Source organism: Primulina tabacum, chromosome 4 (genome assembly GCF_025594145.1).
Source record: "Primulina tabacum isolate GXHZ01 chromosome 4, ASM2559414v2, whole genome shotgun sequence".
NCBI classification, from domain to species: Eukaryota; Viridiplantae; Streptophyta; class Magnoliopsida; order Lamiales; family Gesneriaceae; genus Primulina; species Primulina tabacum.
In genome coordinates, this window is record NC_134553.1 from 6716109 (window position 1) to 6743447 (window position 27339).

The 27339-nt window shown below is 35.4% G+C and overlaps 3 protein-coding genes and 1 pseudogene across 5 annotated transcripts; 2 read left to right on the top strand and 2 right to left on the bottom strand.

The window, feature by feature from the left end:
• Positions 1–209: 209 nt before the first annotated feature.
• LOC142542851 (copper chaperone for superoxide dismutase, chloroplastic) lies at positions 210–3135 on the bottom strand. Of its 3 annotated transcripts, none has more exons than XM_075649713.1 (6): positions 2806–3135; positions 2665–2691; positions 1737–1809; positions 1436–1570; positions 1037–1239; positions 210–642 (listed from the first exon to the last, which is right to left on the bottom strand). In XM_075649713.1, exons 1-6 carry the CDS (start codon positions 3073–3075, stop codon positions 379–381), a joined length of 972 nt encoding a protein of 323 aa, XP_075505828.1. In that variant the 5' UTR covers positions 3076–3135; the 3' UTR covers positions 210–378. The 3 variants fall into 3 exon arrangements, with proteins under 3 accessions (XP_075505828.1, XP_075505826.1, XP_075505827.1); XM_075649711.1 differs by having other exon boundaries at positions 1037–1254; positions 2806–3133; XM_075649712.1 differs by having other exon boundaries at positions 1037–1254; positions 2809–3131.
• Positions 3136–4382: 1247 nt separating this feature from the next.
• LOC142541500 (subtilisin-like protease) lies at positions 4383–6590 on the top strand (annotated as a pseudogene).
• A 4400-nt stretch (positions 6591–10990) lies between these two features.
• Positions 10991–13498, top strand: LOC142542852 (subtilisin-like protease). Its single transcript, XM_075649714.1, has one exon. The coding sequence runs from the start codon at positions 11071–11073 to the stop codon at positions 13327–13329; it is 2259 nt and encodes a 752-aa protein (XP_075505829.1). The 5' UTR covers positions 10991–11070; the 3' UTR covers positions 13330–13498.
• Positions 13499–24439: 10941 nt separating this feature from the next.
• On the bottom strand, positions 24440–25884 carry LOC142541501 (lignin-forming anionic peroxidase-like). The gene is made up of 3 exons (XM_075648030.1): positions 25374–25884; positions 25069–25234; positions 24440–24982 (listed from the first exon to the last, which is right to left on the bottom strand). Exons 1-3 carry the CDS (start codon positions 25788–25790, stop codon positions 24594–24596), a joined length of 972 nt encoding a protein of 323 aa, XP_075504145.1. The 5' UTR covers positions 25791–25884; the 3' UTR covers positions 24440–24593.
• Between the last annotated feature and the right edge of the window lie 1455 nt (positions 25885–27339).

A 27339-nucleotide genomic window follows, 5' to 3' on the forward strand; every position in this document is an offset into this window, starting at 1 on the left:
CCAGAAAAAAACGCATGTGATATGACTTCGGATATATGGCCAACTTTGATCGTATCAAGTAAACTTTGAGAAAGCGGTAGAAGTTCAAAAAACCAGAGATAACATACGCTAAAATAATCTGTGAAGGATATTATTGACTGCGATTTAAAAAAATCTTCAAATTATATACATTCATAAATGCATATATTATATTACGAGTTACTACTAGATTTGCATAAAATAATATTAAAAATTCTCAAATTTGGTACAACCAAACTTCTTTCATCATCCCTGTATACAAATATACACTGATGATTTTCAAATAAAAGTTACATAAGTCGTGAAAGAGTAAAGTATGGAACTCTAAAAGCACAAAATGTAAGCGGCTATATCGAAAGATTAGACCTTGCTTGGTACAAAATCAGCATTAGTTGCTTCCCAAATAGTTGTACCATCACAAGTGCACAACTTTTTGTAGTTCTCACCGACTCCAGCACTTCGAGCCACCACCGCGGCTGCTAGACCATCATCCGACCTATCTTCAGATTCATACACTGCTATGGAACGTCCGATAAGATCAGCTACTCTCAACTTTTCTTTAACACCCGAAAAAAAGGCATCGCCCTTAACATCAACATTTAGTGTTCCCAGGTCACCAAGTGGCTGAAAAAACAAGAAAACAGATAACAAAAATTCAAGAATGTCCATGAAATAAAAAAGAAACAATAACATACATGATACATCATCAATGGAGAGCCTATAAATTTTATTATATCCCTTACAAATACGCAAAGACAATTTATTTCTCGGTGTTCTCATTGATCCAAAATAAATATTTATTCAATTGCAGAGCTACCACAGCCAAGAAAGCACCTCTTAGTGTACTTTAAACCTGGTGAACGAGACAAGTCCAAAAAAGGGGGGAAAAACCTGGTGAACAAGAATATCTGGCACATTTGGGAAGAATTTAAAATGCAAAATTGCAAAAAATAAAGAAAACTCAGGCCTCATGCATTTATCAAGTAATATCTCAGTGGTATGAAACAAAATCACAAACCTCTTTATCATAGTTTGTCGGATTGAACACTTTCCCAGTGCTTGCTGCTCCCATGGTCAAATCACCAAATTCATTAATAGACCAACCGTGTTTTCCAGGTGCCAAACCGCTGAAGGTAGCTTCAATTTTAGCCAATTCCAAATTCACCTGAGCTAAACGAACTACTCCAAAAATAACTGGACCTTTGAACTCAGCAACAGCAGCTGAAACGAGAAAATCTCCACCACAAAAAAAAGAGAAAAAAGAAAGTCACCTCTTTGTACAATAAATCTTTGATGCTGCATACATATGAGAATCATGAAGACAAAAAATTCCCGAGACACAATTATTCATGATAGATATTAATTCCAAAACAACAATGGGAAAGATTCAAATTTGAAAGAGACGGTTCACAGTCACCTTCAGGAGTTCCTTGTCCAATTAATCGTGCTTTCCGCCCAGTTTGCTCCAATGCTTCAGTCAAGATCTTCACAGGTGAAGTTGCAAGAACTCGCACAACTTGATTAGTTAAGTCCACATCAATATTTTTAACACCTACAAATACAAGTTTAGGAATGACCAGCAGCTATTGTTTAATTGCCCTCAACATTGGAAGAAGCTACAAAAGTTAAATGACCAGCAGCTATTGTTTAATTGCCCTCAACATTGGAAGAAGATACAAAAGTTAAACTATAACGTAAAAAATAATGTTAGCCCTCACCATCAACAGTCTGAAGTTTAGTCTTGACCGATTTAACACATCCCTCACATGACATATCCACCATAAATTCAGTCTGTGCAGACATTAGCAATAAAACAGTTACACATCTGTAGTAAATAATTACATTACCACCAACAGGCACAGTTATATAGTTATATTATTTGCATAAATATTTAACTGTCAATAATAGAGACAAACACCAAAATACCCAATTTTTCCCACTCAATTCCAGCACATACACAGACATAAAGCAAAGAGATGTGGATATCAAATCCACATCTAGAACACCTCTTCCAGAGGACTAAAATGTCGATTGTATAATACAATTAAATATTCTTGGATAACTAACTTCAATCCCTGAGCAATTTCATTTCAGATTGGAAATCCATACACTTGAACAACTAAATATCACTAGCCCACGAGCAAATATATCTACTCGAAGATATGGTCAAGGTCTCAAACAATAGATTACAGGGGATCTCATATTTATCAATGAGAGAATGCATTCATTGACAAGCAGTTCAACAATCATCTTATAACTTCGATACTTGGTGGCAGAAGAATAAAATTGATACCTTTAAATTGTCGTTGATTCAGCGGAGCAATCAAATGAAAAAACATTAAATTTTATTTACAATTGAGAAAAGCCTAAAATGTTAAAGTTCAGAAAAATCACACCCCTCCCCAGGTTCCCTGTATCAAATCATACATACTTTTCTAAGGTTCAATGGGGTGACCATCAGAAATATTGTCTACCTTAAAAAAATATCGAATACGATGTAAAAAGATGGACATTTTACCCTCAAAATCTTAGCTGTAACACGAGGTATGTTATTGTAGTCAAAAGAACAATTGCTTACGATTTATCAAACCACAGAGCTGGGAGCAACAATTTAATCAGAACTAAGACCAAAAGATTATAACTCACCATCAGCTCCGGTATTGCGGCACCATTCTGCAGGCAAAATCAAGAGAAAAAAACCCAACATAAAGCTTTAAACTTTTCTGCTAAAAAATGCGCTTACAAAACCAAAGCCATCAACTTTACCCCCTAAATCAAAGATATTACTACCTTGGACCTTGGGTTCTGATCCATTTCAACAGTAGCGGAAGGCGGATGCCCAAAACTCTTCAAAGGACACGATTCTTCGAGCCTGTAATTCGGATTCAAAGAAAAACTGAGCGATCCAAAAGATAAGTTTTTGGATGCCCTTTTGAGAGAAGAAGAGCTTGAAAATGAAGAGGAAGAGAAGGAATAGACTGCGGCAGCCGCTGGGACTGCGGCGGCCGCTGCTATGGCTGTTGTTTTTGCTGTCAAAATTGACCGCAAAAAAGCCATTTTCCAGCCTTTTATGAGCTGCGAGTCTTTTGTTTCCTCATTTCTAAAAATTTCACTTAAGGTATGCACGTTTACGTTTTTCCAGAAATTTTTAGGTGAAATTTTATACACAATTTTTATATGCTACATATATATATCGAACAACGCATACATTATGTATATATAAAATAATGATTATTACGACATGAATCAGATATCATAGTCATGAGTAAATTATATGAATAACATTACTTATCTAAATTGATATAATATTTTTGTAAAAAACTCATTTGTGTTATATATTCAGACTACTAAAAGTCTCAACATTTATATATTAGTATAGATTTGTATATATAAAATGTGATTTTTGAATTTTTAAACTCGATTAGATATTGTAGTTATGAATAAAGTATATGAAAAATATTATTTATCTAAATGAATAGAGTATTTTCGTAAAAATTAATTGGTGTCACAAATTCAAATCACTAAGCTCTTCAACTTTTATGATTAGTATTATGTAGACTAGCGAACGACGCACACTTGATGTATGTGTAAAATAAGTACTATAATGTGTATAAATCATGATCATGATAATTAATAAATCGAGTTGATTCATAAATTTTTGTTATATTTTTTTATTATTATTTGGATAACGATAATGTAATTAGTTAAATATATAATTCGTACAAATGATATATAAATTTTTAAAATTTTAAAGTGAATAAGATATTGTATTTATGAGTAAATTATATAAAAAAATATTAGTTATATAATTGAATATAGTATCGTCGTAAAAACTAATTGGTGTCACAACGTCAGACTACTCAAAACCTCAACATTTATATAATATAAAATAATAAATATACTATATTAACTGAATTTAAACTTAAAAGACCAACTAACTTAGATATATTGATGATTTTTTTTATACTCTCTAGAATATCATTTAACCATATAATTCTATATTTTACTTCTCTTTTCATCATATTTTCTTTCCTAATTTTCAATTTAAAAATTGATAACTTTTATTTTAAAATTTAATATTTTCTATGGATTACACGTATTTCGTGTGTCATATGCAATTTGAACTCAAAAACCTCTAGGCCAAAGAACCATTTGTGACACGTTTTATGTTTTAAATGTCTTTATTATGAAAATTTGTTTTGCTCATATAAATATATTATATTTTAACTTATCTGGTCTCTCTATTAATTAATAAAATTAATTTCAGTTTAATAATTTATTATTCTGTGGGCCATCTCTCGGAAGATTCTGAATAAAAGCAATAGAGGATATATAATATGTTTAGGCAATAAATAAAATCAACTTGCCGGAAGGTCACTTTCCAGGGCAATCACGGGCTCTGGAAAGCTGGTATAGTTCATTTTTGGATGGAATACAGGATCTGAATAGGACGCCGTCTCGTATGGTGTATATGTATCGAAACGTGATCACAGGATTTGCAGCTAAGTTATATCCAAATGAAGTTAAGGAAATGGAGAAGAAAGAAGGCTTTTTGCATGCCAGGCGTCAAGAAAAATACTCTTTACATACAACTCGCAGTCCGAACTTTTTGGGATTGTATCAGAATCTTGGTACTTGGCCTACCTCGAACTATGGAAAGGGTGTGATTATAGGAGTAGTGGACTCCGGAATAACACCTGGACATCCATCGTTCAGCGGTGAAAACGTTCCCCCACCGCCTGCGAAATAGAAGGGGAAATGTGAACTGAATAAAATTTCATGCAACAACAAGCTAATTGGTGCCAGGAATTTTGCAAGCGATGATCCTGGGCCACCTGTCGACTATGATGGGCATGGAACTCACACAGCCAGCACAGCTGCCGGAAACTTTGTCCCTGATGCCGACATATTTGGCCAAGCCAATGGCACAGCATCTGGCATGGCTCCTTTGGCAAACCTTGCCATTTACAAAGCATGTGGCTACGACTGTTACAACAGCGACATATTAGCCGCAATGGATACGGCAATAGAGGACGGTGTCGACATTCTTTCTGTTTCTCTTGGTGCAGATCTTGTTCCATTTTATCGAGATGTTATAGCATTGGGTGCATTTTCCGCCATGAAGAAGGGAATCTTTGTAAGCTGCTCAGGTGGTAACAGTGGCCCCAATAAATTTTCAGTATCTAATGCTGCTCCCTGGATTCTTACAGTTGGTGCAAGTACAATCGACAGAAAAATAGTTGCTACAGCATTGCTCGGAAACAAAGAGAAATTTGAAGGTCAGACTCTGTACCAGCCGAAGAATTTTCATTCTAGGTTCTGGCCATTAATTTTTCCAGGCATCAGGGGGGACAAAAAATTCAGAAGTGCATCATTATGTCTGCCTGGAGCATTGGACGACATTGATGTGAAGGGAAAGATAGTATTATGTGAGATAGGTGGACCAATAGATGGAGTAGAGAAAGGGCATGTAGTTCGAGATTCTGGTGGGGCAGGGATGATCCTGGTGAATGAAAAACCCGATGGATACACCACTTTTGCTGATCCTCATGTGCTTCCAGCTATAGACATTACTTACGCTTCGGGAGAAAGGATTAAATCATATATAAACTCAACTTTATCTCCAACGGCTACCATTTTATTCAAAGGGACCGTGATTGGAGACAAAACGGTTCCGAGTGTTGCATATTTTTCCTCCAGGGGCCCCAATCTCGCAAGTCCAGGGATCCTGAAACCCGATATTATCGGCCCTGGTTTGAATATTCTTGCAGCATGGTCTGAATCGGTGGACCAGAACAAGAACGAACGGGCAACTTTTAACATGATTTCCGGAACTTCAATGTCCTGCCCTCACCTTAGTGGCATCGCGGCCCTGATCAAAAGTTCACTTCCTGATTGATCTCCTGCAATGATTAAGTCAGCCATCATGACATCTACCACCCAAACAAACCTTAACGAAAGGCGTATTCTTGATGAAAGAAACAAATCTGCCGACGTATTTGCCATTGGAGCCGGACATGTGAACCCAACTAGAGCACTGGATCCAGGGCTTGTTTACGATATTTCGACCCGTGATTATATCTCTTACTTGTGTTATATCTACAATGAAAAACAAGCCGCAATCATCGTGCAACAGAAAATCGATTGCAGTGGACCTAAGTACAAAGGCTTGCCTGAAGCAGAGCTGAACTATCCGTCAGTTTCTTTGGAACTAAGATATCACGAAAGACCTGTATATTCCAGGACTGTGACAAACGTTGGCGATGCAAATTCAGCGTATCATGTCAAAATTGAAAGAGTACCAAAAGTGAACTTGACCGTGGAACCTGAGGTACTCACCTTTACGAAGGTGAAAGAAAGGAAGACATATAAGATTTATTTTAGTAGACACGAGTTCAAGGAGATTTGAGTCTTACGTTGAAGGTTCCATTACGTGGGTTTCTCCCAAATACTCGGTTAGAATTCCGATTTCTGTAAAATTGGTATCGTGAACCACAAAAATTGTATATTAAAGATACGTTTTTATTGGTCTTGTATGTCTCTTATTTTTTTCTTGGTAATAAGGTTAGAATTTCCATATCATGTAATTTGAAATTAATATTATTTTTAACATTGATTTTAAATTAATCTCGATTCACACATATAACTATAAGAAGTTTAAAAAAACTATCTAGCTCGGCTCAGAGTAGTTGTTATGGTAAGTTTGCACGGGTTTACGATAAATTAATGAGTGTTACCGTTAAGATTGTGATTGGACATAATTCATTTCCAAAGTTATCTCAAGGAAGACGATTGACCAAATTATATATGCAACTTACAGAAATTTTAAACAATCGATGTGAGACACGTAACTGACCAAGTTAATATATGTAAATTTAAGAGATTTTATCTAAACGATATGCGACAAGTAACACACTCACTCACGTCTAATAATGAATATCAATGAATATCTGGAGCGTGAAGTTTATAAGTATCCCAACTACGAGCAGCCCAACAAATAACGATGAAACATGAGCTCTGATATCACGCTAAGATTACAGCTTGAACATAGTTATTTACATGTGAAGTTTTAATACTAAGACCAAGACATGCCGCCACCGCGTAATTTATGAACGTTTTAAAGCTTTAATTTGTCTTTTATCCCAAGTGGAATCCTGCCATTGCTGCTTTAAATTGAGCTGTGCCATTTCAATTATTCACCCAAAAAAAAAAATATGAATATATTTTCTTAAAATTTTTAATCTTTACCATTAATTTTGCAGTTCCCAGTGTACACCACCTCATAAATTTTGGTATCGTTATAGCTTGAATCAAAATTTAAATTTACAAGCATATGCAGAGTTGCAGTTCATTTTTCTTTTCCCTGATTTTGCAGTGTACAACCATCACGGTCATATATCTGTAGCAGCATATATCTGCTGGCCGCCTGGAAAGAATATGGATAGCAATTATCTTCAATTCTTATGTTTTCTGCCGGCATTTTCTTCTCAAGTCCAGAATACAGACAGGACCATATAAATATCCTGGCAGGGAAATTTTGAAGAACCAAATCCAGGCTCCTAGCTTTTGAATATGGCAGTGCGAGTCACTTTATTGTATGCTCTCATTTCAATTTTTGTTAGCTTCCCTGATTCATAATTCGGCAATGGATTCCCCGCCAGGGTCGAAAAAAGTGAGCTCAAGACATACGTGAAGAAAAGAAACCCGAGGGCCGTGTAGTCTCTACCCAATCCGAGGACGTGAAAACCTATCACGAGTCGTTTCTGCCTGTTATGGCTATCGGTTCATCCGAGGAGCAAAGCTAGAAATTGCTCTACTCCTACCAGAATGTTATCAGTGGTTTCTAGTCAAGACTTACCGCTGAAGAGCTTGAGCCCATGAAGGAGAAAGATGGGTTTGTTTCAGCAAGCCCCTAAAGGATTCTACATCCTCTAACAACACATTCTCCCAAGTTTCTTGGATTGCACCTAGAAACAGGATTTTGGAAACAGTCACATTTTGGCAAGTGTCATCATAGGAGTTCTTGACACACCGATATTCCCAGTCATCCTTCGTTTAGCAGTGAAGGCATGCCACCTCCAACTGCTAAATGGAAGGGTAAGTGTGAATTCAAGGCAACAGTGTGCAACTAGAAGCTTATTGGGGCAAGATAATTTGATGTGGGATCTATGAACTCGAAAATGTGCAGCCGAGTTCAGTCTTGTACGAAGCCCAAGAATTCGAAAATTTGAACACATTCAACGACTTTGTAACAGCCTATAATGGTCAATTTTAAAAAATGCAGCAACATTCAGATTGTAATAGCCACTTTGCATCCATTTAACACCATTTTTAGCAAGCCTATGACGACGAATTTGACCCAAACTTGTAACATCTCAATGGTGATTGAATATGGCCTTAAAAGTGATGATCAATGGCCTTAAAATCCTGTCCATTCAGCTGACCATTCTCTCCCTATAAGTACCACCTTGAAGATCCCACAAATCACACCAAAAACCTCACTAGAATTCAAGCAAAGAGGCTGCCAAATTCAAAGCATTCAGGAGAATTTTCTTCAAAGCATTTCTGTCAAAGTTTTGCCCATTTTCGAGCAATTTTTTTCTATTCAAGTCCAAGCAAAGTAAAGTCCGAGCTCGAAGAAGTTTCTGTCCAACTTTCGAGACAAAAAACTCAAATTTTCCAACAAGTGGAGCATAATTTGGTAAATGGACTTATGTTTTAAAATAAAAATGTATGTTATATCTCGATCGTGCATAATATGTTTTCTTCTGCTATTCGACCTTGTTCAGCCCATTTGATTTGATAAGTAAGTTCATTTCCCATTTGATTTGATAGTCACAAACATGTTACAAGTTCAAGAGAACTAATATGATTCAAAATAAAGATGGTTAAGGAAAATATTCCGAAACATGATAAGTTACAACAAGTTATTATCCTGATACAATGAGTAATAATAACCGATATACGACATCATCTTTTAGAGAAATTATATATTGAACCATAGAAATGAGATGAAGTTCAATGATATAAATATATATACAAGGTTATGTTATGATTCTGCCATGTTCCATAAGTTTTAAGTTCTATATATATACGTGTACATTATATTATTTATATGTTCAATCGACCCATATTTGTTGAGTATTTATCAAAATACTCACCCCTCACACTCTTCTCCTCATATAAGAATGAAAAATAATTAGATGAAGAGGAATAAGAAACTTTTTTGGGCTGGTGATAAATATCAAGCTAAACATCATGCAATTGTTTTAGTTTTTCTTTAGTTAAATTGTAATTGCTTATCCACTTTACGCATTTTGACTTCAGCATTGTAAAGACAATGAACTATTTTATGAAATAGACTTGTTTTAGTTATTTGATTATCACGAATCTTGCTGTTTTATAACGTTAAACAACACCGCTGTTATGTGCTCCGGAAATGGGGCGTGACACATGCCTCATCATGCACATGTACAAGGAAGGGAATTAGGCCGCGGATTATTTGGCTCTTGAGGCTCATATTTTGTCAAAGCTATTTACGCTATAAAAAGTCCTAGTTGGAGTAATTCATTGGAGGTTTGGATTAGTCCACCCCCACTTTTTGAGTTATATACAGGTTGGGGTGTTGGGGTCTGCCAAACCCTCAAACCCAGCCTGATGGTGTTTTTTAACCCAAAAAAAAAAAAAGAAGACTTGTATCTATGATATCTTTGCTGGAAAATTTCCACATAATTTGGCGAGTATGATATTGATAGACTAGCAACCTCGTCATTAAATTAAGATTAGTTGACTTTATTGACCAATGTAATAAAAAATCGATAGTCGATCGAGAATGTTATCTCTTAAAATTTAAATAGTTTATATCAGTTGGCTAGCTAAGACTAATCCTCAAAAATAACATAATCAAGGTGGGGTTGAATTCCTCAAAGTTGATTAAGAAATTAGACATCGCCTGCTTGCTTATTTTAATTGAAAAAGGGAAAATTGTGCTTAAAATTCACACCCCCATCTTTTAATAGGCAAAAACTTGCGCGAGACGGTCTCACGGGTCGTATTTTGTGAGACGGATCTCTTATTTGGGTCATCCATGAAAAAAAGTATTTAATTACTTGGAGATTTGAAATTAGTTCTCAAATGAATTTACCCAAACAAATTAATTGATTTGTCAATCCAATTGCAAGATAACGAATAATTGCATAAAAAGAAAAGGTCAATAATTGCATGCCTTTAAAGTCTAATGTTTTTTTAATGGGAAATTCCATTTATTTTCAAGTGACCTCTCTTTGTTTCATTTCTTAATGATGCAATTTGAATTAGTACAAAATATGTACCGCATACGCGTGTTTATACTCGTAACCGAAATTAATTGGACACGGTCACCAGTAGATTATTTATATTCAATCTAGTAATATTTTCACAAAAACACATATGAAAGAGTCTTACAAGTCAATTTTATGAGATGAATATTCTATTTGGATCACTCATAAAATATTATTAATTTTTATACCAAAAATATTAATTACTTTTTATTGTAAATATGAGATGATTGACCCGTCTCACGGAAAAAAAATCAGTGAGATCGTCTTATAAGAGACTTATTCCAATATTTTAGAACCCTACTAATTAGACTGACTCACTTTGGAATATAAATTCCACTAAAACTAAGGTTGAACCAAATGATTCAAGCTCGAATTCTAATATTTCTAATTCGAGTCAGAATTAAGTTGAATATTCAAAGCCAACTCAAGATCAGGCTCGAATACAAAGATAAATGCAGCATCCACGAGTTCGGACGGGTTAGTTCGCCTAGCTATCCCCTTGACCTTGTGAAAATTGATGCAAAAGCATCTGACCAAGTCGATTCCTTCAGCGACATAGTCACAGGAACAAGTCTTGGTCGGCAATGAAGTTGGAGTACTTAGTTATGTAATAATAACATTGAAAACTCAAAATTAAGGACGAAGCACTTATATAAATAGTTGACAAATCCAAAACTAAACACCAATTGCATTGGAAACCAAAGTTTCAATTACCAATAAAGGAATTAAAAACATGAGCTTCCTGTTATTTGTTACCTTTATTTGCATACTGAATTTCAGTTCATCAACAACATTTGCTCAAGATTTACCAGGTGAAAACAATTTGGAGACTTACATAGTTCGTGTCGAGGAACCTGATGCACAGCTTTCCTCTGAAGCAGGCAGCTTCGACTGGGACAAATGGTACCGGTCGTTCTTGCCAACCACCATGGCAACGTCCTCAACCAGTGGAGACCGAATGGTTTACACATATCATCACGTGTTTAAGGGCTTTTCTGCTAGATTATCTGCAGATGAAGTGAAAGAAATGGAAAATAAGGAGGGATTTATATCAGCACGTCCCCAAAGAAAATTGTCCTTGGATACAACTCATTCGCCTAACTTCTTGGGGTTGAACCAGAACATGGGGTTCTGGAGAGTTTCCAATTATGGCAAAGGTGTGATCATTGGAGTAGTGGACACTGGAATTTTACCGGAACACCCTTCCTTTAGCGATGAAGGGATGCCACCTCCACCAGCGAAATGGAAGGGGAAGTGTGAGTTCAATCACACAACATGCAACAATAAGATTATTGGAGCTCGGTACCTTGGGAAGCCTCTTAACGAGAGTCCACTAGATGATGATGGCCATGGCACGCATGTCGCGGGAACTGCTGCCGGAAACTTTGTGAAAGGAGCAAACTTTTTCGGCAGTGCTAATGGGACAGCATCTGGCATCGCGCCACTTGCTCATTTAGCCATTTACAAGGTTTGTTACTTATCTTGTTCAGACAGTGATATTCTTGCTGGGATGGACTTTGCTATTGAGGATGGAGTAGATGTGCTTTCTATCTCTATTGGAGGATTCTCTTTTGGTTTCTACGACGATGACATAGCGATTGGGGCATTTAGTGCTATGGAGAAGGGGATCTTGGTTAGCTGCTCAGCTGGAAATAATGGCCCGAGTGATAGAACAGTACATAATTCGGCCCCTTGGATTCTAACCGTAGGTGCAAGTACTACGGACAGAAAGATAAGGGCTACTGCAGTCCTTGGAAACAATGAACAGTTTGATGGCCAGTCCGCTTTTCAGCCAACGGATTTCCCAACGACACCGTTGCCTCTTGTATATGCCGGGACGATTAACAAAAGTGATTCTTTAGCTCCATTTTGCGACCCGGAATCATTGAACAGAACATCCCTCCTCAAGGGAAAAATAGTGGTGTGCGAATTAGGCATAGTAACAGCGACTGAAAAGGGAGAAGCAGTGAAGAATGCTGGAGCGGCTGCCATGATTGTGGTGAATAATGCACGGTATGCGAATACAACATTTTCAGAATTCTATGGCCTTCCAGCAGCTTATGTCAGTTATGCAGATGGGTTGACCATCAAGACTTACATAAATTCAACTTCCACACCCACGGCCACAATTTTATTCAAAGGTACTGTAATTGGAGATGATCGAGCCCCAGTGGTCGCGGCTTTCTCTTCGAGAGGGCCAAATCGGGTTAGCCTCGGCATCCTTAAACCTGACATTTTAGGCCCTGGAGTCAACATTCTCGCAGCATGGCCTACCTCAGTTGAAAATATCACAAACACAAAGTCCACATTCAACATAATATCTGGTACCTCAATGTCCTGCCCACACCTCAGTGGTGTCGCGGCGTTGCTCAAAAGCGTGCACCCTGATTGGTCTCCAGCAGCCATAAAGTCAGCAATCATGACTACAGCTGATGTCGTAAATCTCGCCAAGAATCCAATCGAGGACGAGACATTTCTTCCTGCAGACATCTTTGCCACTGGATCAGGACATGTCAATCCCTCCAGAGCAAACGATCCAGGACTGATTTATGATATCCAACCGAAAGATTACATCCCTTATCTATGTGGTTTAAACTATACAAACAGACAAGTCGGGGTTATTCTTCAACGCAGGGTAGATTGCCTGGTGGAATCAAGTATACCGGAAGCGCAGCTCAACTATCCTTCATTTTCTCTCACTTTTCCATCATTCAATATTTCAACACCTCAGACATATTCAAGAATGGTGACAAATGTTGGTGAGCCGAACTCATCTTACGTCGTTGAGATTGTCCCACCTCCCGGAATCGAAGTCCTTGTTCAACCGGCTAAGCTCGATTTCTCAGAGTTTAACCAGAAACTGCAATATCAAGTGACGTTTACACGATTGAATATTACGACCTCAAACATCACATTTGTCCAACAAGGTTTCTTGAAGTGGAGTTCAACCAGGTATTCGGTCAGGAGTCCTATCGCGGTTATGATGCGTTAACAGATCCCGGAAGATTGCATCAAATTCTTTCCAACATAACTACATATTGCATGCATTTGATGGATTCTTTATGATATACGAGTTGCTTGCGGCTTGGTATCAGTTTATTTACTAGAATAAGAAGACATGAACTTATGTAATAATAATTTAATCTGCAAAATGACTGCATATATACGACACATTTCTTCATTCAGAATTTGCCTCAAAAGCCATTACGAACATGAGTAGTTATCTTGTCAGATGGTCTCACGAATCTTTATCTATGAGACGGGTCAACCCTACCGAAATTCACAATAAAAAGTATTACTCTTAGCATAAAAAATAATATTTTTCATGGATAACTCAAATAAGAGATTCGTCTCACAAAAAACGACCCGTGAAACTGTCTCACACAAGTTTTTGCCTACGAACATTTGGCGATTCCGATCTACGTACAGTCCTTTAATGTGAATGCTGATCAAAATAATAAATAAAGAAAATAATTTTTATAATTCACAAACTTTGTCTATTTTGGGTTTTCGTACATTAATTTTTCAGATTTTGGTTTTAATATATTAAATTAGATTTAAGCTTTCAGGCCTACTTTGCTAGAGTGTTGACGTGATATCGAAAAATACTGACATGATATCAAAAATTGTTCACGTATCTAATATCACGTCATCAATTGAATTAAATAACCAAAAATTAATTTACCATAACTAAATTTTGAAAAGTTAGTAGATCAAAACATAAAATCAGACAAGATAATCTTACATCATGGTAAATTTATATGTATAATATACCCTTAGGCATACATGTTTCACATAGACATGATCATGTAGAAGCCATACATGTTTTAATAAATTGTGTACTCCATATGTCACGCCCTGGGACAGGGGTTGGTTGACACCGGCGTTGCTCTCAAATTTACATTCGAAAACAACAAGCCTCAGAAGTACAAAATTCAGAAACCAGTCTTTTATTCATAATAATCATTTTCTGATACAAACTCAATGATAAATGTTTTACAGCGGAAATGTAAAACCAGAAAATACAATGTCTGAACAGATGCAGCGGAATATAAATCAGAACTAAGAACAACGATCTTCATCACCAGCCCCAAAACTGAAGTTGCTCCTCTTCTTCTAACAACTCTTCATCGTTCTTATCTGAGATGAGTTTGGTGGGTGAGTGATATGATTGTCACTCAGTAAGCGGGGGTGGAAATAACTCCCAGTTTTCGAAATCATTTTCATACAGAAATAGTAATACGAATGATATACATAAATTCTCATTTTCATAACAGAAATCAGTATTCAGTATTCGGAAATCAGTAATTAGTATTCAGTAATCAGGAATCAGAAGTTTAACAAGTAAGCACTGAGCACGTTCGTGAATTTCATGGATAAACTGATATCAGTCCCCTATATGTTCTTTCCTCTAAGGAGTGAGGCCAGTAATCAGTACTCAGTAATGTTCAGAATATATATTCCTACCATTAGTTCACTAAGTTTCAGTGCTTAAAAATCAGATATCAGAAATCAAGAATATACTTTTGCTTTAAAAACAGAAATCATCAAACGGGTTTCAAGATATTTATACATAGCTCACTTACAGTAATTTGCTAAAAGTGTTTCGGTTGAAGTCTGAAATCTGCTTCTTCTTGCTACTGGTTTCTGCTGCTCGAAAATCAGCACTCTTTTAGCTCGAAAATTCAAGTGATAATCTCAAGATTTGGGTAACCCATTTCAGAGGTTTGAGAGTGTTATATATAGGCAAAATTCTGACTGTTAGCCTTCCAATTAATGGCCATAATCTGCCATTAACAATCTTTATTCCGTTTTAAATGCTTCAGTTATAAGTCATGGCTGAATTAGTAACTGTCTGCTGGAATTTCGTGCTGCTGCTGCTGGATTCTAATCTGCTGGAAAAATACCAGCTTCTGAAATATTAGCTTCTGCTGGAATTTTTAGCTTCTGCTGAAATTTGCTAGCTGCTGCTACTGCTGGAATTTCAGGTTCTCACATCTCTCCCTCCTTATGAGAAGTTTCGTCCTCGAAACTTGGCTATGCATGATCTTCAAAGAGGTAAGGGTATTGTTCTCGCATCTTTTCTTCCAACTCCCAAGTAGATTCTCTTTCGGTGTGATTGGACCATTGTACTTTGACATATGGAATAGTTCGTCGCCTCAGTACTTGGTCTTTGTTATCCACAATTCGAATCGGAATTTCTTCATATTTCAGCTCTTCATTTAGATTGCCCTCAACCAACAGTGGTCCAGCTTCAAGAATATGACTAGGATCGGAAATATATCTCCTCAGCTGCGAAACGTGGAATACATTATGAATTCTTGACATGTCGGGTGGAAGTGCTAATCTATAAGCAAGTGTTCCCACTTTCTCAAGAATTTCAAATGGTCCGACGTATCTGGGATTCAGTTTCCCAGCCTTATTGAATCGTATTACACCCTTCATGGGTGACACTTTCACATATGTCTTTTCTCCAATTTCAAATTCCACAGGTCGTCTTTTCTGATCAGCCCAGCTTTTCTGTCGATCTTGTGCAGTTTTTAATCTCTCCTTGATCAAAGCGACTTTATCCACTGTTTCTTGAATCATTTCGGGACCAACAATGGCTTTTTCCCCTACCTCATCCCAATACAGTGGCGATCGACACTTTCGTCCATACAGAGCTTCGTATGGTGCCATTTCAATACTGCTGTGGTAACTATTATTGTACGCGAACTCAATTAGGGGCAGATGTTCGCTCCAATTACCACTGAAATCTAGAGCACATGCTCTCAGCATATCTTCTAGAGTTTGAATTGTTCTCTCTGTTTGGCCATCGGTCTGAGGATGATAGGCCGTGCTAAGAGTAACCTTAGTCCCCATAGCTTGTTGAAAGCTCTTCCAAATCTAGATGTAAATCTAGGATCTCTGTCTGATAATATGCTAGCTGGTACTCCATGTAATCGCAAGATTTCGTTCATGTACAAGGTGGCTAGCTTGTCCAAATTATAATTCATACGGACAGGTAGGAAATGCGTAGATTTTGTGAGTCTATCTACGATTACCCATATTCCGTCATGACCTTGTCTCGTCTTTGGTAAACCCACTACGAAATCCATAGAAATATGATCTCATTTCCATTCTGAAATTTCTAGAGGTTGCAGAAGTCCTTTAGGTCTTTGGTGCTCTTCCTTGACTTGCTGGCACACATGACACTTGGAAACAAACATTGCCACGTCTTTCTTCATTCCACTCCACCAAAAATTTTGCTTCAAATCTCTGTACATCTTGGTACTGCCAGGATGGACTGAAAATTTCGACTTATGTGCCTCAGACATTACTTCTTGTCGAAGGTTATCGATGTCTAGGTACGCACTAATCGTCCTTTCATCCACAAGATTCCTTTGTTATCCGTCTCGAAATCTGGTGATTTCCCTTCTTTAACTTGCTCTTTTAGTTTCACCAACGCAGGATCTCTATCCTGACTTATCTTGATGGTCTCTCGAAGACATGGTTGTGCTGAAAGTGATGTCAGGATCACCTTACTTATATTCTTTCGACTTAAAGCATCTGCTACCTTGTTGGCTTTGTCTGGATGGTAGCTTATTGTCAAGTCGTAATCCTTCATGAGTTCGATCCATCGTCTTTGTCTCATATTTAGTTCCTTTTGTGTGAACAAACATTTGAGACTTTGGTGATCGATGAAAATCTCACACTTGGCTCCATAAAGATAATGTCTCCAAATCTTTAGTGCAAATACCACTGCAGCTAGTTCGAGGTCATGCGTTGGGTAATTTTGTTCATACGGTTTCAACTGCCTTGATGCGTATGCAATCACCCTTCCCTCTTGCATGAGTACACATCCTAAACCTTCTTTAGATGCATCACTGTAGATGGTGAAGTCTTTGCCTTCAGTTGGCAATACTAACACCGGAGTTGAGATAGGCTTCTTCTTCAAAGTCTCGAAGCTTTGCTCACAATCTTCACTCCATTGAAATTTAGAGTTCTTCTGTGTGAGTTTGGTGAGAGGTATTGCTATTGAAGAGAATCCTTCAACAAATTTTCGATAATAGCCTACTAGTCCCAAGAAACTTCTAATTTCTGTCACTGACTTTGGTCTCGGCCAATCTGAGATTGCTTCTACTTTCTTAGGGTCCACAGCTACTCCTGCTGCTGATACGATGTGACCCAAGAATGTGACGCTTTCTAGCCAAAATTCGCATTTCTTGAACTTGGCGTATAGCTCTTTTTCTCTCAGCGTCTGGAGGGTGAGACGAAGATGTTCCTTGTGGTCTTCTTCACTTGATGAATATACTAGAATATCGTCGATGAATACCACAACAAACTTGTCAAGAAATGGCTTGAAAACTCTGTTCATGAGATCCATGAATACTGCCGGAGCGTTTGTTAACCCGAACGGCATCACTGTGAACTCATAGTGTCCATATCTTGTTCTGAAGGCTATCTTCGGAATATCGTCTGATTTGACCTTGAGTTGGTGATAGCCTGACCTTAAGTCGAGCTTGGAAAAGACCGTAGCTCCCTTGAGTTGGTCAAACAAGTCATCTATCCTTGGAAGCGGATACTTATTCTTGATTGTGATCTTATTCAGTTCTATGTAATCGATACACAATCTCATGCTTCCGTCCTTCTTCTATACGAACAGGACAGGAGCTCCCCACGGAGATGCGTTTGGTCGAATTTGCTTCTTATCCAACAATTCTTGAAGTTGTTCTTTGAGTTCTTTCAACTCTGCTGGAGCCATACGGTATGGTGCTTTTGAGATTGGTGTAGCCCTATGAATCAAGTTCGGGGATTGTGCCAGGGAGTTCTTCGGGAAAGACGTCCGAAAATTCCTGAATAACTGGAATATCCTCTATCTTTAGAGTAACTTTTTTATTTACCTCGCTGATCGATCATTGCTAGTTAAACTTTCTAGGTCTGAGAAGTAGAAAGGAAGGATTTCTGTTCCTTATCTTTACCACGAAGTACGATTTCTTCTTGAATTGGGGTTTGACATTCTTACTCCGACAATCTACCATTACATGATTCTTGTCCAACCAATCAATTCCCAAAGTACACTGTATAAGATCGGCACTGAATATATGCGTATCCATACTTATTTTATTCTATCTTAAAATTAACACGATTAATAACTCAAATCTTGAAACCAATATAGAATCTTAGAATATAACTCCTTATCAGCCGATTGCTTCAAGTCCCAATAATTATAACTTAATTAAAATTTCTTTCAACCTTGAACGGAAGAAACTAAATCCTCAGACAATTCTTCTTTTACTAAATCTTTCCTTAATCAAGACTATAAGTCTAGCATATTTTAACAAGTTTCATTGGAGGTCCTTTACTTAGCATCCCAAATTTAATGTACATATCATTAATTATTGACACAAAATTTTTTTTTCTACATCTGAATTTTAAAGCTTATATAATCCTTATCTCATATTTCATAAATAATATATTATCCGCGAGTCAAACAATTCATCTTAAGTCAGAAGCTTATCTTCGATAGGTAAATTCCCAAAAATGTAAGTCAACTTATATCAGATAGGTACATTCCCAATATGATTCAACTTATCTTGGTACATTTCCAAAGAATGTTACACTTCTTTCTTTTCGTATGATAATACCAATCTAGTCTACCTTATCATATCTCCATTATCACTGTTCTTTTTCCACTACATCTATATGTACTTCTTCTTCTCTAAGTTCTTAATGTAGCTACTCTGATCAGTCATAATCTTCATCTAAAACAGGAGAGTGAATGTTCAGAATTGATCTCAAGAGTACAGGTTGAGTTATAAACAATTACTGGAATGAACAAAATCAGTACTGTCTATGCATTCAATGAAAGAAAATAGCTCAAAATTTTTTAGTCTCAGAATTCCGTGAAAAATTTACTAAAAATCCTTCACATCAAGAACATGAATGGTACCAAGTTTGGTGTAAAAATGCAAAGCCGTTTGGAAATGAAAATTCCTCAAAGTTTCGAAAAGTTGGAAAATTTTACGGAAATGATGATATCACTATCTTAACGAAGGATTTTGGGGTTCGTCGACGGTGCTACAACAATTGAATGGTTCTCGGTTAGGTTCTCCTCGTCGAGAGCTTTCCAACGCCTACTTTTAATAGTAAAAATTCCTCCTGGATCAAAAGTTATGGCCGTTTGAAGTTTGCGCGAAAAACACCTCAACTTCCATGCCATTTGCAAGGTCTACTGCATGCGCCTACTGAAATTCGCGGTCTACTGCAATTCTGATGCTACTGCAATCAGTCTGCTGCTTTTCCAGCACTGTTAGAACCAATCTGCTGCATTCCGAGTCTACTGACCCAGTCTTCTGCATTCAGATCTGCTGGTTTCCGTCTACTGGTTCTGATTTCGGGCTACTGGTTTTGGGTCTACTGGTTTCCATCTACTGATTTCGGGCTACTGGTTTTGGGTCTACTGGTTTCCATCTACTGGTTCTGGTTTCGGGCTACTGATTTCCTTTACTGATTTTTCCCAACTGTACGTAGTTAGTCTATATTTTCAGTATTTTATTACAGTAGTAAATTTTCAGAAGTCTATTATAGTAGCTTATTTCGGTAACTTTCAAGAATTAATTTCAGAACTCTATCAGAACTTATTATTTCTAGTTCCTCCTCCCCAAATTATGAAACCTGGTTTGCTCTGATACCACTTCAATGTCACGTCCCGGGACAGGGGTTGGTTGACACCGACGTTGCTCTCAAATTTACATTCGAAAACAACAAGTCTCAGAAGTACAAAATTCAGAAATCAGTCTTTTATTTATAATAATCATTGTCTGATACAAACTCAATGAACATTTACAGCGGAAATGTAAAACCAGAAAATACAATGTCTGAACAGATGCAGCGGAATATAAATCAGAACTAAGAACAACGATCTTCATCACCAACCCCAACACTGAAGTTGCTCCTCTTCTTCTAACAACTCTTCATCGTTCTTATCTGAGATGAGTTTGGTGGATGAGTGATATGATTGTCACTCAGTAAGCGGGGGCGGGAATAACTCTCAGTTTTCGAAATCATTTTCATACAGAAACAATAATACGAATGATATACAGAAATTCTCATTTTCATAACAGAAATCAGTATCAGTATTCGGAAATCAGTAATTAGTATTCAGTAATCAGGAATCAGAAGTTTAACAAGTAAGCACTGAGCACGTTCGTGAATTTCATGGCTAAACTGATCTCAGTCCCCTATATGTTCTCTCCTCTAAGGGGTGAGGCCAGTAATCAGTAATCAGTAATCAGTAATTAGTAATCAGTAATGTTCAGAATATATATTCCTACCATTAGTTCACTAAGTTTCAGTGCTTAAAAAATCAGATATCAGAAATCAAGAATATACTTTTGCTTTAAAAACAGAAATCATCAAACGAGTTTCAAGATATTTATACATAAGCCCACTTACAGTAATTTGCTAAAAGTGTTTCGGTTGAAGTATGAAATCTGCTTCTTCTTGCTACTGTTTTCTGCTGCTCGAAAATCAGCACTCTCTTAGCTCGAAAATTCAAGTGATAATCTCAAGATTTGTGTAACCCATTTCAGAGGTTTGAGAGTATTATATATAGGCAAAATTCTGACTGTTAGCCTCCCAATTAATGACCATAATCTGCCATTAACAATCTTTATTTCGTTTTAAATGCTTCAGTTACAAGTCATGGCTGAATTAGTAACTGTATGCTGGAATTTCGTGCTGCTACTGCTGGATTCTAATCTGTTGGAAAAATTACCGGCTTCTGAAATATTAGCTTCTGCTGGAACTTTTAGCTTCTGCTGAAATTTACTAGCTGCTGCTACTGCTGGAATTTTAGGTTCTCACACCATATATAGTATTTTTCCAATTAATAATTATTTTTTTCTAGAAGATATAAGTGTGTTGTATTTTCTTTAATACATTATAAATTTATTATTTTTATCAGTAATTTTATACTATTTTTGAAATTTTATAGATAATTTTTTTACATATCTTTCTGCACTTTGCGTATGTGATTTTGGCTGTTTTAGCCATTGTGTTAAACATTTAAACTTTTTTTGTTGCAAATATAACATAAATTCAAATTAGATGAGATGATATATAATATTTATCTTATCATCGAATACACGTAAAGAAATTAAATGACATTATTAACATTAATATATTTTATCTAAAAATAAATTTTTACGTGGATAGATAAATTGATTAATTAATTATTTATTTTTTTAATAGTTTAATAGTCATCATAGTCATGATTTCTACATGCAGAATTTAAAATAATATTTATGCGAAATGTAAAAAAATTATATAGTGAAACTTGTATTTATTAAACAATATTTATTATGGAAAATAAATATTTTGGTCAGTAACTTGGCTCTCTTTTGTTTTTTGTCCATGAACTTTCCTATTTTTAGTTCTGGTTCAATAACTTCTAAATTTTAACTATATTAGTTCATCTACCACCAGAAAGTTATTTTTTGTCAGAAAACGCTTGTTACACGATTACTAAAGCTAAAGCTACCAAAAATTTGTGAATTTCTTGATTTTGAAGGGAAATCGATTTATTTGGAAGCAATTTAACATTAAAAAAATCGAACAAATCAAACAAATTCTATGCATTCTACCAGAATCATCTCATGATTGTGACAAAAAAATGTGTTTTAACCATTATCTAATCAGCATTTTTTGATGAAATCGAACATTTCAGTTGTAGATAGACCAAAATAGCCGAAGTTGAGAAGTTATTGTATCAAAATAAAAAAAAAAAACCTAAAAAGTTAGTGGACCAGTTTAAAAAAACAAATTAGTGGGAAAAAATATTTTTTCCATATTAGAACATTAGAATAAGACACCGATATGAGAAAAAAATCTTTCGAGATGCCAAATGCGTGTGTTTGTGTAATATACTTTGTGTTCTCTCTTAAAATAAAATTATAAATGATGGAACATTTTAAATAATTTCTACACCTTTAAAATAGGAGTTGAAGTTTAGAATAATTGTGTTGTTTTAAGTATAAGTATAAAGGGTAAATGAATCGACTCATATCGAATATTTAAAAAAATGTAAGATTCGAATTAAGTATAATATTGAGTTTGAGCTCGATACGAAGCTTGAAATTTTTTAGATTTTTTTGGCTCGAGTTCTACTCAAATTGAAGTTCAAATTCGCGTTCGGCTTGAAATATTCGAACCTCTATTCAGACTAAGGTTCAATAATGAAGGTTCAAAAACTCGAAACGTCCGAAAAACTCGAAATGTATATATATTTAATATATAATAATATTATATTAATATAATATTAAGGCTTGCGAATTATCGAACAAAATAATTTTGGTTTAAGTTCGGCTCAAAAAAATTTCGAATATGTTCGAGTTTGGCTCGAGTTCGATAACTTTGAATATGAATCAAATAATTATAGAGGCGGCTCGAAAGCTCGATTTGTTTATACCCCTAAGTACAACACAAAAAAACTTCACCGACCACACGGAAGTTAGTTTCTCTAAGGTTGTACTTGGATTCATGAATTTCATATCCATGGATTTCAAGTGTCAAATGTATTTAGATAAGAAAGACCATGAACTGCAAATCCATCACTTGAATATATATTAGGAGTGTAAAAGAATATAATCGAAATGAATATTAGTAAAAATTTAAGGTTCAGATCTGGTTCGAATTAAGTATATCGAGTTCGAGCTATATTTGAAGCTTGAAAATTTTAGACTTTTTGGCTCGAGTTCGACTCAAAATGAAGTTCGAATTTGCGTTAGGCTCAAAATGTTAGAACCTATCTACGAGCTATTCTGACTATTGCTCGGATATCAAGGTCCGAGAATGAAGGATCGAAAGCTCGAAACGTCTGAAAAGCTAGCTCGGAACGAAAAGCTCAAAGTGTATATATATTCAATATATAATAATATTATATTAATCAAATATTAAGGCTCGCGAACTATCGAATAAAATAATTTTGGCTGGAGTTCGGCTCGAAAAAAGTTTCGAACATGTTCGAATTCGGCTTGAGTTCGATAAATTCAAATACAAATCAAATATTTATCAAGACTCGATTCGTTTACACCCTAACGTATATAATGTTTCAAATTAATTATAATGAATTTCAAATTCATCCAATATTGATATAATTTGAATTCATTCTATTTGTGTAACTAAGTTATGAAATGATATATTATTTCATTGTTAACAATAAAACTATAATCGAAATCTATAGATTTCAATTTCATCTTCCCTAGATCCCCTTTAAAAGTCTCTATCATAAAAAATACTTGTATTTCGGCACATATATTGAGTAGGTAAAATAATATTATATATATATATATATATATATATATGTATGTATGTATATATGTATGTATATATATTAGTTAGAAATAAAAAGTAAAAAAACTAATAATTGACTTATATCTAATATAAATAAAAAAACCTAATAAATTAACATTATCATAATAAATTTTATAATTTCAAAGTTGTTGCTTGAGTTCATATTTCTTATCTGTTCATATGCCGACAGTGCTTGCATGATTTATTTATTTTTACCTAATTGTATATATTATATGATATGATAATTGAGCCCTTGATTTTGTGAGTCAAGTCAAATATCAATTTTTGAGGTTAATCGAGTGATACTAATAATTTTATTGAGATTTATATAAATCATTTATATAATTATCATATTATATAATATATAAAATTAAATAAAAATATTTATTTGATTTTAATTTCTACCTACAAGTTAAATGAGAGAACGATAAGGTTTATGATTTTTATATATTGAGAGCAATTAAGTCATTTGTGGTATTTTTATCATTAGATTAAAATTATCATATCTCATAAAAGAGATATTTTATCCTTATATAAAATTATTTATCACGGGCCCATGATATAAGCCCATGATTATATCATGGGCTATCTAAAAAGGTATCAAACGTTAGCTAAGGAGGATTATTTATCAATCCCTTTCTTATCCGGTGTACCAGACTATACGTTACATGATTAACAAATAAGGAACTAAAGCGCATCATTAGAATGATTAATAATATCATTCCAAAAAATATCCAACAGATATATAACACCCTAATTGTGGGAGCGTGAAATTTATTACGATACAAAGAAGATAGATGACTTTTAGATATTACAACACACACACACACATATAAATTGATGATTAACTATAACAAATTAAGAGTAACAAGAAATTTAAAACAATCTACGCGCTTTTGCTACAAATATGCTTGGACTTGGTTAATTAATAGCGCCACAAGTCCTTCTTACGATCCCATTTGGTGCAAGTAATGGCTGAATCTCCCCCATCTTTATCATGGCAGCAGCGAAATCAGCAGCGAAAGCTCTTGGATTCCTGCTGTACTCAAGGACGATGCTGTTTGTTGATGCGGAAGTGAAAAGAACCTGATCGGATTGAAGAAGACCCTTTCTCTGTACCAAATTCCTGAAGTAGTTGTTATCGAATGAATTTGGTGTCACCAAATCAAGTGGAGCCAGATTGGTGTCACCACCTGTTCGAGGGCATTGGCGCCTTCGAGTGCTAGCAAAGCCAGGATCAATATCGGTTGCGTTGCTGTATATTCTTGACCGAAACAAAAAGCATTGGGCTTGGCCGAGTGTATGTGATCCTACAAGCATTAATATGCCATACTTCCGAAAGTATAGTATATGCAATATGTACATGCATGTACATAAAACTAACTAGATCGTATACCTGACAGTGCAATCATGTCTCTTGTGTTAAGTCCCTTAACAGCGAAGGCGGAAATAAGGGTGTTGGCATCAGAAAAAGGACTGGGAAGATCGGTGTTTGCTTGAGCACGGTTCGCGGTGGTGGAGTCCTTTCTTCCGAGCTTCACATCCCACGTCGGACCACCAACCTGCATGCATGTATTTTCATTTTTTAAAAATTAAGCATGTATGAATTTGTTCTTTCGAAAACACTATTTACCTAGCTAGATGTAGTAACTATATATAGTTTATACGAGAAAGTATATTTATATGTATATAAATTCTTACAGCAACTGAGGCATCACGTGCTGCTAAGGTGAGTATGTCCGCACATGAAACTACACCAGGGCATATGCGCTCCACCTCACGCTTAGCGTCCTCTATGATGTTGTATCCTCTTGCAGAATTTATATTGGGAAAGGCTGTTTTCTCACTCTGAATAGAAGGCGTCTCATCTAGCAGAATCGATGCATCGCAGCCCTGAACAAAACAATCGTGAAAGTGGAGCCGAATGAGTGAGGCTGCCATGCGACGCTCCGCCGATACTGCCCGTCTGACGGATGTTCGAATCGTAGCAAGTGCATTTGGGCATGTTTTTTTATAAAAAATTGTGGATAGTTGTGCTTCACATGAAATGCTAGAGAGTAAAAACAAGATCGATGTAAGGGAAAAAAGAGTGCAAAATGAACTCGTAAAGCTACCCATTATTAGAAATTTGAGATTTTTGATTGGGGAAATTATTTATCCACTCAGATTAAGAATCAAAATATTGATTGCAATTGAGGTTGATGGAGATGATGGGTTTCTTGGCAACTATTTATAGGACAAATTAAAAGTAAAAAAATAAAATAAAAAGAATTGTTGTTCACTGTTGACTTCTACCACGCGTATAAATACGTACCTGCCATACCTTTTTTTTAAAAAAAAAATTCCTGCTTTTTATATTCGCAATTGCATGTTAAAATTCAACTGATCAATCCCATTTGATTTGGTCGTTGTTCGAGGGAATTTAATTAGATTATGTAATCTAAATCATTGAAAAATATATCTATGTCCGTATCTACGTCTCTCATATTAATTCAGCTGAGGTACTGATTTGAACAATAAAGGAATAATTTTTATAAAATAAATAAATAAAAACTTTTATTTCAACCCTAGATTGTAATGCAAACGAATACTCAAATCCATTTTATCTGAAGCATATTAATTGAATGAACAAGTCTCTCATGAGACAGTCTCAATGATCTTTATTTGTGAAATGAGTTAATCCTGCCTATATTTACATTAAAGAGTACTCAAAAGTAATATTTTTCTATGAGTGATCTAAATGCAAGATTCGTCTCACAAAATTGACCTATGAGATCGTCTCACAAGAATTTTTGTATAATTTGAATTTAACCTGATAATGCGAAAATACATCCAAATATCCTGAAATAACTAATACAATTTACGTTACCAAGTACCAATAATTCAGAAAATACATGCATGAGTGTGTATATAGAAACAACTTGCAATGGAGGTAGGTGAAAGAAAAAAAAAGTTTAAGTTCCCAAAATATTTTATATTTTAGAATGCTCAAATAGAATAGTCAAATTAACTTCAATTTTATCGAATTAAACCAAAATATACATTATTCAAAGTCTTTCAAATCCATACATTTACTAATCATGATTTTATCCAAAAAATTTATTTCTTGTTTCCAAGTGTTTATTCTTTAATCTCTCCATTACTTGTATACATGTGAACTTGTAATTAATATATGTTATAAACTTACCTTAGTTTCAAATTTTGTTTTATTTGTTCGCCAAAAAAATAAATAGTATGTCTTTTGTGAGACGATCTCACGAATCTTTATTTGTGAGACGGGTCAACCCTACCGATATTCACAATAAAAAGTAATACATTTTCATGGATAACCAAAATAAGAGATTCGTCTCACAAAATACGATCTGTGATACAGTTTCACACAAATTTTTGTCAAAAATAAATACCTTCCATTTGTGTCGTTCTAATAATCTATTTTGGGCCTTTCATGTCAGCATTATGGCAAAAAAATAGATTAAAAGTGGGAACAAAAAAAAAGACATGACCAAAATCTAAGATAATTTAATTTACAATAACGGTTTGAAAATTTTTCCTCTACTAAATTACTGTAATTAAAAACAATTTATCTTATGCATGTTATTCTGTTTTTGACTTCATATAAAAGTCAAATGTAAGTTGGCATATTACGTCATGAGATAATATTATTTTT